General features: G+C 28.9%; 1 protein-coding gene across 1 annotated transcript; it reads left to right on the forward strand.

Annotated features, from left to right (window-relative positions):
* Positions 1-1,086: 1,086 nt before the first annotated feature.
* On the forward strand, positions 1,087-12,684 carry LOC107448017 (uncharacterized). Its single transcript, XM_016063111.3, has 4 exons — positions 1,087-1,413; positions 7,546-7,710; positions 9,837-10,007; positions 12,267-12,684. The coding sequence occupies exons 1-4, from the start codon at positions 1,222-1,224 to the stop codon at positions 12,600-12,602; spliced, it is 864 nt and encodes a 287-aa protein (XP_015918597.2). The 5' UTR covers positions 1,087-1,221; the 3' UTR covers positions 12,603-12,684.
* Positions 12,685-13,969: the final 1,285 nt, after the last annotated feature.

A 13,969-nucleotide genomic window follows, 5' to 3' on the forward strand; every position in this document is an offset into this window, starting at 1 on the left:
AAGGATATATATATATATATATATATATATATATATATGAAAAAAATCAGAATCTCTAGTTTAATACACATGATTTTCTTTGTTTAGTTAGTGGTATTTTGGTTCTAAGTTCTGACTAACATAAACTTTGAGCATTTAACTTTTTTTCTAAAAATATCAGACAGATGTTGGTTTTCTTTTGATTCATATATATCAGTTTATTTACAGGGAAAAAATTTTACAAAAAATATTCCACAAATTTGTGCTTCCTATTAATTATAATTATAAACATCACAAAAGAATACCAATATAGGCAGCAATCTGCATTTTTAGAAATGTAATTTAATAAGATATATTTCTTTGCTTAAAAAATTTGAATAATTTTAATCTCTTGGATTTTTTACTGAAAAAAAAACTAGGCAAACAATCAAAATAAGCTTTCCATCCAAAATATACATATTGTTTTTAATTTTTAGGAGACATAAAGATAAGTTTTTTTATGAAACCAAGCGCTATTTTCATCAGTATGTTAAAGAAAAGCTCTCCCTCCCTATATAGTTTCGTAATGTGTCGTTTTGTGGAATGATATTCTGCCTACAAAATTATGTTTAGAAAAATAAAACTAGTATGATCAAAAATCAAACTTTCAATCTAAAATCGTATGTTAAGGAGGATAATGTATAAGTTTTTTTTATTCAGAAGTTAAATATATACTTATTATAATGTTAAACGAATATTGTTTCTTAGATTATTTTAAAGGAGAAACACAAAAATCACGTCTTTTACATTCAATCCAGAATTGCTTTGTATTACGTTAGTTCATCACTGAACCGTGTTCCGTGTCAGAATAAGGTCGATCTAATAACAGAAACAAAAATAAAGCATTTGCAATTTAAGCTCATTTCCTACTGATCAATTTCAAAAATTACTCCAAAAGCAAATATTTCCGTCGTGGAGAATAATAAAATAAAAACAGTTTATTTCCATGCGCAGCCTGAGCTACTGCAGCGCATCCTCCCGATCGGAAATCTACCCGACATCGGAACTCAAGGTTGTCGAGGAACTTGTTTTTCTCTATCGAGTTTCGAGTATAGAACAGAGGGCGCAGCTATCGGAATGACGTAGTGGCAGTTCCAGGCACCAGGAAATTATATTCTTCTGAATATTGCGCAGTTTCCGTTTGCGTGTGATACGCTAATGTTTATTGATCGTTGGTATCTGTGAGGGAAATTTCATACTGTAATGAAGTCTAGAAGGGTAAGCAAGCTGCAAATGGAAATAATAGTAGAAACGATGGAAGCTAATAAAAATCTTGCTTCTAACCAAGTTTCTAAATCTTATAGAGTTGCTCAAAAGGCGGCAGATTGGAATCTGCTAGCCCTTAAATTAAATCAAGTAGGACAAGCTGTTAAATCTACTAACAAATGGCAAAAAGTGAGATTTCTTTCTACATTTCAAACTAATAATGCTTTATTAGTACATTATTTTTATCTAAAGTACTCTCTATATTTTGATTTCCTGAACATTCGCTTTGGAATATATAAAATATCCAAAGTCTGTTAGTCACAAAAAATGTAAGAAAATTTTTATAATGTAAGAAAATTTTTTAATATAATATAATGTAAGAAATGTAATGTAAGAAAATTTAATCTAATGTAAGAACTTTTAATATAATGTAAGAAAATTTTTTAAATTATGTCTGAATTACAAATAATTGTTTTAGAATAATTTACTAGCCTAACCCAACCAATCTTGATGTTATTTTTAAAATAGACTGAAATGTCTGCATGAAGAAAATATGTGTTTGTGCACAAATAACTTTACAAATGATGAAAATGACTTAAAACTTTAATTTTTGAGAAAATATGATACAGCAAGCCTTTTTTTAATAGCAAAATTGTTTTATGTTTCTGTTTCACAAGTCTGAGGAATGAAATCTGCTAGTCTTAAGACGAAATCAATTAGTAATAACTATTAAATTTAATCATGTACTTAATGAAACAAATTAGATATTTTTCTATATTTAAAAAAAAATGCATTTAGTTTATTATTTTAGAATTTCATTTCAATCATATTTTGATTTCCAAACATTTAGCAACAACTTTCTTCATATCTTTTATTAACTCAATAAATCATTTCAAATTTCTATTTCATATAAAATGAGGACAGTGCATTAAGCATCAGTGCTCGAAAAAATTCAAATGAAAGATAGTGATAAATAAAATAAAATAAACAAAACAAAGAAGAGAATAAAAAGAAAAAAAACATAAGTCTATTTGCTACTAATACTGAATTGCTGGTATAAAATCATAATTTTTCCAAGTAAATCATGGGATTTCGCAAAAAAAACTTCTAAATTATGACCAAATTTTACTTTCTTATAACAAACTAACTTGTTAGCGCAAAGGGTTCAGATATTCCCCTTTTTAATAAAAAAAAAAAACTGTAATAACGGCAACACAAAATGAACAAATATTTTTCAAAAACGATTTTACTAATGGTGCTTTCCTTAAATCATCCTTTAAGTTTAAAATTTATTTTCTGAATTAAGTATAATGAAAGTAAAGCAGTTCTACAATTGTCAGTTATTTGGTCAAGGTGTCATGTAGTTTAATGCTACGTAATTTCTATAATAACGGCAAGATGGTGGCAAAGCGTTTCGCACCGGCAGCATTTATTTTCAAAACCATCTGGTACCCATGTATATGAAGATGGGTTGGCTTCAATTGTTTATTATGACAGTTTAGTGCTTTTAACTACTTTGCATCGCAGCTATAGGTCGAATAGGTTAGGTTTTAACAGCTATAATTTTGAATAACAGAAAATTGGAAGGTTTTTTTTTAAACTTTTTTCTTAAAAAAAATTGAAGTATAAAATGAATATTTAACTTTATAAATCAATTTCGAAGTTTTGCATTCACAAAAGATAAGGACCTAATGTCTAGAACAGAAAAATGTCTCATAAAAACTTATAAAGATTTAGAAAAGGAAACAAAAACTGGGGAACTTTTGGTTAACAGGGCAAGAACTAAATGCGTTGTTCTGGGTAATTAAAATGGACCAATCTCGAATGCAGTAAATACTGAATTTGGTATTGAAAGAGTGACAGAATTCAAATATCTTGACTCAATTATCACTGAGGGGAAAAAATGAATTAGACACAGAGATAAAATTTAGACTGACAGCTGGAAACAAATGTTACTTTTCAATGCTTACGTTGTTTAAATCTTCTCTGCTTTCAAAAAAATTGAAGGTACAATTATATAAAACAATAATTAGATCCATTGTTACATATGCAGCAGAAACTTGAACTACCACTCAGAAAAAAGAAGAAATATTTATCACTTTTGAGAGAAAGATTCTCAAGAAAATATGTGGACCAATCAAAGATGTAGATTTTGATGAATTAGAAGTAATTAAGAGTTAAATAAACTATATAAAGAAAAAGTTGTAATAAATTTAATAGAAACAGAAAGAATACAATAGCGCTGACAACTGGAGCGAATGAGTGAAAAAAGAGCTAACAAAGAAAACTTATGAAGGAAAACTAGTGGTAAAGAGAAATATCGGACGCCCTAGAAGAAGACGGCATGATGAGGTAGAAAGATGTCTGAAAAAATAAAATTGGAGGATAAAGCCAAGGACCGGAAAAAGTGGAGGCGTGTGGTAAAGGAGGCCAATGTCCTATATGGACTGTAGAGCTGAGGAATAGTAGTAGTAGTACATCAATTTCAGATCCTTCCTTAAAAATTAACTTTTGAGCCATTACCAGTTAATACATGTTTTGAACTACACTTAAAAAGCAGAAGACAAAAATTTAAAAATTAATTAAAGGGAGTAGTGAGATGGTTAAAGGAGATAGGAAGTAGTAGTAGAAAATTGATGGGAAACAGTTAAAGAAGTTAGGAAATACTTAAATAGCATGAATATATTAAAATAATGAAAATAAAACTCCAGTCATGACACAAAAATGGACATATAATTGTCGCGGTTGTACAAACAAGATCCCCACTCAGTATCGATCTTTGTGCTTCGGCGTTGAAAGTAGTTCTTATTAATAGAAACGGAGCTATAGTTTGTCTAAATTGACTGAATTATCACAAGAAACTGGTGCAAAAATATACACTTGATGATATAATAATTCATTTGCTTCAAAAAATATGAAGATGGTAATAAAATCCAATGTTTTTCGAGTGCTCAAAAATAGAAGCCCATTCTTAAGACTCGCCAGATATGAATGAGAAAAACAAACATGTTTCAAAACACTTTTGTTTTCTTTATTCATGTCTGTCGATCTCCTATTTTTGAGCACTCGATACATGACTCTTTTATTAGCAGCAAATGAAGTTATGGGTCATCAATATAGTATTTATTTGTGAGCCGCGATGGCTTAGGGGATTAAGCGCTCGCCTTCCAATGAGGTGAACCGGGTTCTAATCCCAGCGATGGCTAGTCGATACGAATTCCGCATCCGGCTTACACCGACCACAGTGCTGACGTGAAATATCCTCAGTGGTAGACGGATCGTGAGTTAAAGTCCCTTTGATCATGGGTTAGAGTCAGTAGCCGTCAGGATAACCTTGGAAGGTTCTCGAGATCTTCCCTCTCCATATAACGTAAATGCCGGTTAGTTCCATCAAAAAATCCTCCACTAAGGCAAATTTCGCCCAAGACTTGATCCAGGAGTTCCCCTGTCTTCTGGATAGTGTTCAAAACTACAAGGCTAAGAAGTCAACCATTATTAGTCGTAAATCCGAAATTAGGTCGACTGTTCAACGACGGTTATAATATAAGATATATTATGTGCAATTTTGTGCTATTTTGTTCACGTTGTTCTACTTTTTTCACTTTGTTTTGATTTATTTATGCGCAGCAAAATATAATCTATCTTCCTTTTGATAGTTATATAGTAGTTAAAGGTAAATTAAGATAGATGTAAGTAAAGAAAATCTTAATTGGCACAATCAAAGAAGTCCTTTGATTAAATGGAAACTCTTCGGTATTCTTCTTCAAAAAAAACTTTAAAACAAATGAATACTTCAAACCGCTTTCAGACAGCTTAGCGCCAATTTGTCTCAAGTGTCTGAAATAAAGAGAAGTTTTCAAAGTTTTTATTACTTCAAAATAAAAATAAAAACATATAAATAAAAAAAAGTTCTTGTTTTTTTCTCAGATTAAATTTGGATGAACTCTTCTTTCTTTTAACCGTTTCCTTGTAAAAAAATTATGGGATTTTGTAAGGACAAGAAGATTGCCGATCAAAATACGAGCATGACCTCCAAAGGGTTAAATTTCAAAGCTTTAAGAAATCGTATTAAAGCCTATATCAAACACTCGCTTAATATTTTGGATCCCAAGAAAATGGAGAAAAAATAAAACATAGTATAATAGCAAGAATCCATATCAAATAAAACCTAACCTTTTAAAATGTGAATATAACCTTAAAACATTCCAAAACAATACGAAATATTTTTCCCTAAAAAATACCTTATTCCATCATAAAGAATAGTAATATGGATAAGATTTTTAAAAAAGCATGAATTATAGCTTAAAATCTCATGGCTAAAAAATTATTGGAAAAATATAAAATATCTCAAAAAAACTTTAATGCGTTTTATTTTAATAAAAGTTTTATACTATGCATAGTAAGATTAATAAACTCGAAATATCTAAACCAGTTAAAAAATATTAATTTTAAAATACATGATAGCTAACGAGGAATATTTTCTCTAATTCTGACAAAAGCTTTGCAATACGTCAAAAAAACTTATTTGACTCAAAATGTCCTAATGTTTCACATTGGAAATCTTCCTTTGAATAAATTTTAATGATGTAAGTTATTAAAAATATCTTTATATTAAATGCTTCACTATTATTCTTGTGATTTCATTATTTCGGCATAGAACAAAATTTGTAAGACATTTGAATTAAAGAGGAACGTATATTGTGCAAGCTGTTTTTTTTACATTTTTGCATGGTGATAATGACAGTATTTCGTAGTATTAAAAATCTAATTTATTTCATCATGGTATACTCGTTAAAATATTACTATTTTTTACAATTCACACATTTTTTACAATTCACACGAAATTGTATTACTATTTTTTACTCTTGGATTAGATTTTTTGATTCTGGATAGTTCTTTATATCTTTAATCTTTATTATTCTCATTGTGTTCTTTTCTTGTGTTATCTAATATTCTAGTGGGGTCGTGATTGTCTAAATATTTTAACCCATTGAAAAAAATCAAGATTTGAAATATGTTTAAAGTCATTTTTATTTTAAATTTGTAATGTTCGCAACTTAAAAAAAGCTTTTTTAAACAACCTTTGATCAATTGATTTAATTTTTACATTCTAGTTAGCAAATGATAATTTAGATTATGAATTCAGGCATAAAAATGTACATATTTGTGTAAATATATCCCTTATTTTCAAAAATTTTAAATTTTGAACCCAGAGCTATGGGGGTGCCCATAATTAAAATCTAGAATACGAGTACGTAATCAAACGATCGATCGGTTTCGTCAAAATATCGATTGAAAATTTAGCCGTATTTATATTACGTTTGCCATGTGTTGAATTCGCTATATTTCACTGAATGATTACCCAAGTTCACAATTCTCTCCTTCCATTTGTAAAATTAGCTTACCCATACATAATTTTCTACAAAAAATAAAAGGGCATGAAATTATTAGATCTTAATGACCAATGTAATGTGAAGTTTGGAAATATTAAGTTTAGGCAAAATCTTTCGAATAATTTATAGAGTGAAAACAAAATCTCATTTTTGAATAAATACATCTCAGGAACTGATTTTGTTAAAATGTTTAATTTAGTCAACTAAAACTATTAACTTCGGAAAAAAAATATTTTTAGATATTAAAGTTTCTGGCAATTTTGACTGTAAATTAATACTTGCAACTCGAGAGGTGAACTGATTATGCCTAACCATGTGACTTCAATCTGATTTAATTGGCTACCTATAAGCGACGTCATGCATGTGTGTCGAAACTGATTAGCTTATGAATGGACAAATACCATGATTTATCTGCGATGACGTCACTTGCAGGTATCTAACTAATGACAAAATGAAACGCTTTCATTCAAACGCAAAAAAATCATTCTGTATAAAATTATGTAAATGAGTTTCATAAATGAATGTAAAAATAGGAAATCTTTAAATTCAAATAACTAGTTTTACAGGAATGGGGAAATACACAAAAAGCAAAAAGGGTACTTAAAAACAAAGGATTTTTATCGGTTTTCAGACTAAACAATGAAGATCCAGATTTCAACTATCCCTTATATTGAAAATAATAAATGTAAAATCCGTCCAAAAAAAATTTATGCTTTTTAATGCAAAATATGGTTTTGTTTGAATCGTTATCATATGTTAAGTGAGCTCTTCACGCCATGAAATCTTAGTGCGTAAAAATCGAACCATTTGGTGAAAGTTAAGGAGTATTGAATTTTTTGTTTCTGCTTCTTCAAAATATAACATTCATTTCAGTAAAAATTCATAAATTTATGATATGGAATTTTAAAAGTTCTTTTAATTTCCACAGTGCTGGGCTGACTTTAAATGTGAAGTGAAGAAGAAATTTGTTCATAATAGTAAACAAGTGCCTGAAGCGGATGGTAGCATACAATTGAGACAGATTTCTGCACTAGATAAAAGAGTGCTTGCCCTCATTGGAATAAATATCAAGAATAACCAAAGCACCCCTGTGGTAATTAACGTTTCTTAATGACTTGTTAAAAATATGCGAAAACCGAGTGTTATCTCTTTGAAGCAGAATTTTTTTAAAGTATTTTTATTATTCTTTTAATTATGTTGCATTAATTCAGATCAAAATAAGTGAAAATTTTTATGCTTAGCACTCTAATAATTTATGTTTATGAAATACAGCAGCTAAAATCTTCCAAATATGAATCATTTCTAAACATTAATTCTTTTTTTCAAAATTGCACTTATTTACAGTTATTCAGATCTAAGTGAAACAGTTATTCATCATTGAAATTTCTTTAATTTACATAATCAACTATTGATAGGTTTTTGAATATGAATGAAAAAGGATCAAACTACTCTTTTCTGAGTTTTATATTTTAGTACAAATATGATTCCGATAATCTGACAGATATTTTTATTATTTATTAGACTGTTTTTTAATAAATCAAAAATACAAAAATATATTATAATCAAAATACTAAAATATCTTATATTCAAAAATACCAAAATATATTATAATCAAAATATTAAAATATATTACATTCAAAAATACCAAAATATATATACCAGAACCTCGGGCCGGGCAAGGTTGACCTCAGCCTTTCATCCCTTCAGTGGGTCGATAAATGAGTATCAAACATGCTTGAAAACTAAACACTAGGGGTTCCGCGTTCGGCTGACCACCTGACCGAAACATCTGCTCCTGCACCCCAGAGCCCAAGGTCAAGAAAACTGAGATGGGCTCTATGAGCTGTCGCGCCACTGAATTTAGTTTAGTTTATATACCAAAAAAAATATATATATAGATAAAGGAAATCGGTGTCTATCTGAGTCAGAGCGATAAATAAATGTCGTATGCTAATTGCAAAATGCAGCTCTTTGCAAATGTTGCCCACTCTTTGTGCCACTTTGAGTTTCATACTCCTGTCCCCAATTTTTAATAACATAAGTTGTGATATAACTTTTACACCCAAGTGCGTTGCCCTTGGAGCCTTCTGTTCATTAGCTTATCATTACTTCAGCAAAATTGGCGGATAAGATTATCCTGAGGAGTCAGTGTTTTTATTGTTTTATTGGAAATTAAAATCTTTTGTTTGCAATATTGTTTTACCTTTTAATTTATCTTTGCTGAAACTAAAATGTTGAGAAAATTTANATACATACATATATATATATATATAAACATGATTAGTTTTGTTACTTTTGAACCATTGGAAAAATTCACTTGAAATCAGTTAAATTTAAAAATATTGAAATAAGCATTGCTGTTTAAATAAAAAGTACATAGTGGGTTACAAGCAATACATATGAACATATATTGTTCTGAATATATACTGCACAGTTAAAATTTTCATTCTAAAATTACTGTGAAATGTCTGGCAAGAGTCTGTCAATCCAATTAACGGTTTAAAGTTTACAGTAAAGAACATTTTTTACTTTTACATTTTTGAAACCGTTTACAACTAGTATGGCTAAAAAAACATGAATACAAAACTTCACGGTTTTTGAACCATTTACAAGCAGCATGGTTTCAAAAAAACGAAGAAAAGAAATTTAACTAAATATGTAGTTAAATTGTTTTTTCTGGTTGTTTCACCTATCGTATCATCTAATAGTCCAAGGTCATGAATTGAGGTATGCAAGACACTAAAAACTCTTCAAGTGTTGAAGGAAATGGAGGAAATGTAGTGGAGTTAAAGCTGGGACTCGAACTTCTGTCCGGTGAGGAGATTGACGAATTAGCCCTCTCGGCTAAATTTTCCTAACTGGAAGAAACTGCATGGCTTTATTAGATGTGAGATAAAATTCTGGTTGTTTATCTGTATTAGGTGAAAGCAGCTAATAAATGGTTTTTCTCACAGTTAAATGTTTGAATACTATCTTATGGCTATTTGACTGTTTTATTATTATTTTTTAATGTTGGTCTCTTCTTTTTTAATTGAATTACCTGCCCACCGATTTTTCGTAAGAAGATACCAATACTTTAAAATTGAAAATCCCTTTATTCCTAATCTGTGTAATGATGTTAATCTAAAAATGAAATCATGTAAATTAAAAATATAATAACTTCGAATAGAATACTGCGATATTTTGCCAGTTTATTGTCTAAAGTATTTTCCTTTTAAGATTACTGCTGCAACTGGGTCTTCGGTGGTCAATAATTTTCCAGATTCATTAGGAACCAACACATCATTCCAAATAGTTGATATGATAGCAGTTGAACCTCTGAGTGAAACACTATCTATTAAAACCGAAGACACAACGGAATACCTCAACGATGAAGGATTAAAAACAAATGTAAGTCTTATGATGCATCAGTATAATTAAAGGGCACATCTCAAAAGGTGGGAACAATTACGTTAATAGCAGGCAATTCCGAATTGTATTGATATTAATGCTATGTACTCTGAATATTTACTACTTTAGCAACGTACTTCTTACTTGATTTAGATTAACAATATAATGGGCTTTTTTCGTCAATTTTTTGGACGTCATATTGTCGTAAACAATAGATTTATGAGGGAAACTATCAGCGTTTTATACAGTGTGCGGAAAAAAAAGATAATAAACAAAACACCTTGAATAATTCTTGATCTAATGATCGGTACGTACTAGAACTCAATTTTAATGGTTTGATAGAGCGACCTCAAATATTCGAATTAGTTATTGTATACTATTTTTGAAGTTACGAAATCAGACACAAAATCATAATTTTTCTAAATAGGCATACCTTTTTCTCGATATATTTGGATATTTAACGTTAGGAAGTAGCCGCAATCTGAGAAATATGGTCGTAATAGTTTGGTCAGAAGAGCACTCCAATGTTTGGACCAAATAATAGTAATTTTGCTTTTTGTGTATAGGACTTTTATTTTTTTACGTAAATGAATTTGTTGTTTAATTATTATTGTTACTATTATATAATTTAAAATTCAACTAATTAAAATGCATGTCGTAAATATTGTCGTGTAGAAGCAAATGAGATTAATGCAGTTAGTAAAACATATTTGTTAAAATTCTTCTTGCATACAGAGTAACGGAGAGTTGGTATTTCCTCTTGAAGCACATGAGCTTATATGCAATTGAATACGAAAAAATTTTTGTAATAGAATGTTCTAAACACTTATGTGAAAGACATTTAAATAAAAAATAAAACTTTAAATTAAAATTACGTACATATAAATTTATATTTTCTGACCTTCTTGGGATGGCAAAATCTGGGGTTTCCAACTCGTTTAGGTAGTCACTTTAGACTCTCGACGTAGATATTTGGTCAAGCCACACTTAGATATTTTGCCACGCCACATCCATTTAATTACTGATTTCAATAAACTTTTCGCAAAGAAACTTGTTTTTAACACATATCCGCTAGAAACTTGTGTAGTGATATAAATTTAAATTCATTTTTTCGCGTTATTAATGTGAAGAATTTTGATATACTTTCTTTTTAAATTATGTGTAATTCCTACTGTTCGTATCAATAGAATCGGCATATGTTTGCTGATTACTTTAACAAGATTATAAGCTATATGAATGCGATATATTCTATAGTGGTGAAGCATAATATATCGTACTATATACATTGCTTAAAAGCATAGAAATCCTATGCTTCTAAGCTTTCTACGCGAGTAGAGATATCTCACTCACGGGCAAGTTCCAGATCAAAAATTTACACATGATTGGTAAACTGCAATTTGATGTTATGATGAGGTAGTAAGAAAAGATGTAATTTTAAACTTTCTTAAATGTGAATAAATCTTTTAAAACTTATTGGTAGAGTCATTGTTGTTCTAAGGCTAATAAAGTTATGGCTAAGATTTAAAAAATACAAAAAAAAGGTTTTGCAGAGATACAAATATATGAAATTCATGAGTAAATTACCAAATGAATGTGTTGTTTTATACTTCGATTTTTAAAATGAGTATAAAAAAATGATGGCAGTAATAACGTATTACTAGCATCATTTTTTTTTAAAAAATGTAATAGTTTTTCTATATTTTTTCCAGATGAGTTCTTATGCTATTTTAAGTATTCGTAATATTGTGAAAATTATGTTTCAACTTTTCAAAATAATACTCCTTTTCAGTACATATTTAACCAGTAACTCATCGTTTAAACAATTTTCTGAGATTAACTCAAAATTTCTTTAACGGCTTAACATGACCCGATCTCAGGCACTTAAGTTATGTTTTGAGTTTCAAAAGTTAAAATCAAAAGTTAATATTTTGAGCTTAAGTTTATGATTTAATCTTCTAGTTAATACTTTGAACTTGAAATGTTAATACTTTAACCTATAAAAGTTAATACTTTGAGCTTTTAAAATTGATGCTCTTAGTGTCAAAAGGTAATACTTTTAGCTTTAAAATTTGATACATTGATATTTGAGAATTATACCTTCTCTTTAATTTTTCTTAACGAGGTCTCTTACGTGAAATTGAGTAGGTATTTTTTAAATTTCAGATTGAATGAATGTAAATTAAAAGAATATGAAAAAAAAAAATTTTAAAAAAATACTATTGACTGCAAAATAGAAACTCAAATACTGCATCTTTTAAGGTTACAATTGCAACTGACTCAACTGTGACTAATAATCTGCCGGAATCTTCAGAGACAAGTTCATCGTTTCATATAATTGACTCGAGATCAGTTGAAACTGCTAATGATGAACCCGAAAACATAACCTCTGTTGAGACTCCTTCCATGAAAGTGCCAAAACGAGTGCGTAAAAGATCATCGGTGTTAAATAATGAAAACAGTAATGGACTAATTGCCGCTGAAGAGGATACAGCCGCTGCAATTAGGACAGTTGCTGCAGCTATTGAAAAGCTTGCTGAAGCCGAGACTAGAAAAGCTGTAGCTTTTGAAAAATTGATTCAGCACTTCTGGGGCTGATGGTGTATTGATGCTAAATTACTAAGCATTTACTGTTAATATTTTTGTACATAAAATAAAAATTGTATTCGTTATTTATTAATTGTTCCCATTTGTGTAAAAGTCGCAAATGTTAGTAATTACTTTCAACACATTGTTTAACACTAATGCAACTTGTATAATTCAAACACAACTTAGTGTGTTTTGAAGATGATTGATTATTAAGAATATGAATTAAATATAAGAATATGAATTAAATATAAGAATATGAATTAAATGTAAGAATATGAATTAAATATAAGAATATGAATTAAGTATAAGAATGTGAATCAAATGTAAGAATATGAATTAAATAAAAGAATATGAATTAAATATAAAAATATGAATTAAATATAAGAATATGAATTAAATATAATTTTTCTTTTGTTCTTATTTTTCTGGTTTGTTTCTTATTTAATGCAAAAAAATTATAATGCACACCTTTTCTGTTTAAATTTGATCAATGACAGCAAACTAATACAAAATATATTAAAAAATCAATTACACTTATAAAAGCAGCTTAACTCTTTGCTAAACGAATTTAGTGAATATTTTTTGCATTTAAATATTTTCCTTAAGCCGGTTAAAGTAGCAGATTATAATTAGTTGAATCACTTAAAACATTTATTGCGTAACTGTGACTACTATTTTAAAATAAGATTATAAATAGAGATGTCTAAGCTGGCGTCACTATAGGGCCACATTGTGTACCCCCTAATACCCATAATTATTTCCTCTGGTAGAGTACACTAGTACCCGGTGATATAATACGTGGTCCAATATAAATATTATGGGCCAATATTAAGGTACGATATCGGGTCATGTGTTAAAACAGAATATTGACTTCGAATTTCCTCATTTTTAAGCTAATAAACACTCTATTATCTATATGCATTCAAATTAAACTTGATTGTCATATTGTGTACCCCTAATAACTGTCTACTAGAAATCCATCAATAGTCAATCAGTTACAGATGCAACCAATAAGAATATACTTCTATTGGAGTAGGAATACGAATGGACAATTAGGAACAGTGTAAATAAAATATGGTTGAATGATTATTGAACACTGATCTAGCTCTGACTCTGACTTGGACATCTCTATAAATAATTTAAATACATTAAAAATATATAATAAAAGTTTGTCAAGCTAATAATTTTCTTAAAAATAACAAATTTTGTAAAAATAAAATGTTTATATTTACGTGCCTATTATCTTGTAAATCGGGAGATTTTTTTTTATAATAACATGATTATACTAAGCTATAAAAATTGAATCATGGGATGATAATGCAAAATCTTTTAAGAGCTTTATGATTTAATTCCATACTTGAATACCCATTAACTGA

This window comes from Parasteatoda tepidariorum, chromosome 1 (genome assembly GCF_043381705.1).
Source record: "Parasteatoda tepidariorum isolate YZ-2023 chromosome 1, CAS_Ptep_4.0, whole genome shotgun sequence".
Lineage (NCBI taxonomy): Eukaryota > Metazoa > Arthropoda > Arachnida > Araneae > Theridiidae > Parasteatoda > Parasteatoda tepidariorum.

Excerpts from the sequence above, each read along its gene's own strand:
- LOC107448017 (XM_016063111.3), top strand. The coding sequence starts at position 1,222 with ATGAAGTCTAGAAGGGTAAGCAAGCTGCAAATGGAAATAATAGTAGAA. Across the intron at positions 1,414-7,545 it reads CTACTAACAAATGGCAAAAA|TGCTGGGCTGACTTTAAATG; the intron begins GTGAGATTTCTT and ends TAATTTCCACAG. Across the intron at positions 7,711-9,836 it reads ATAACCAAAGCACCCCTGTG|ATTACTGCTGCAACTGGGTC; the intron begins GTAATTAACGTT and ends TTTCCTTTTAAG.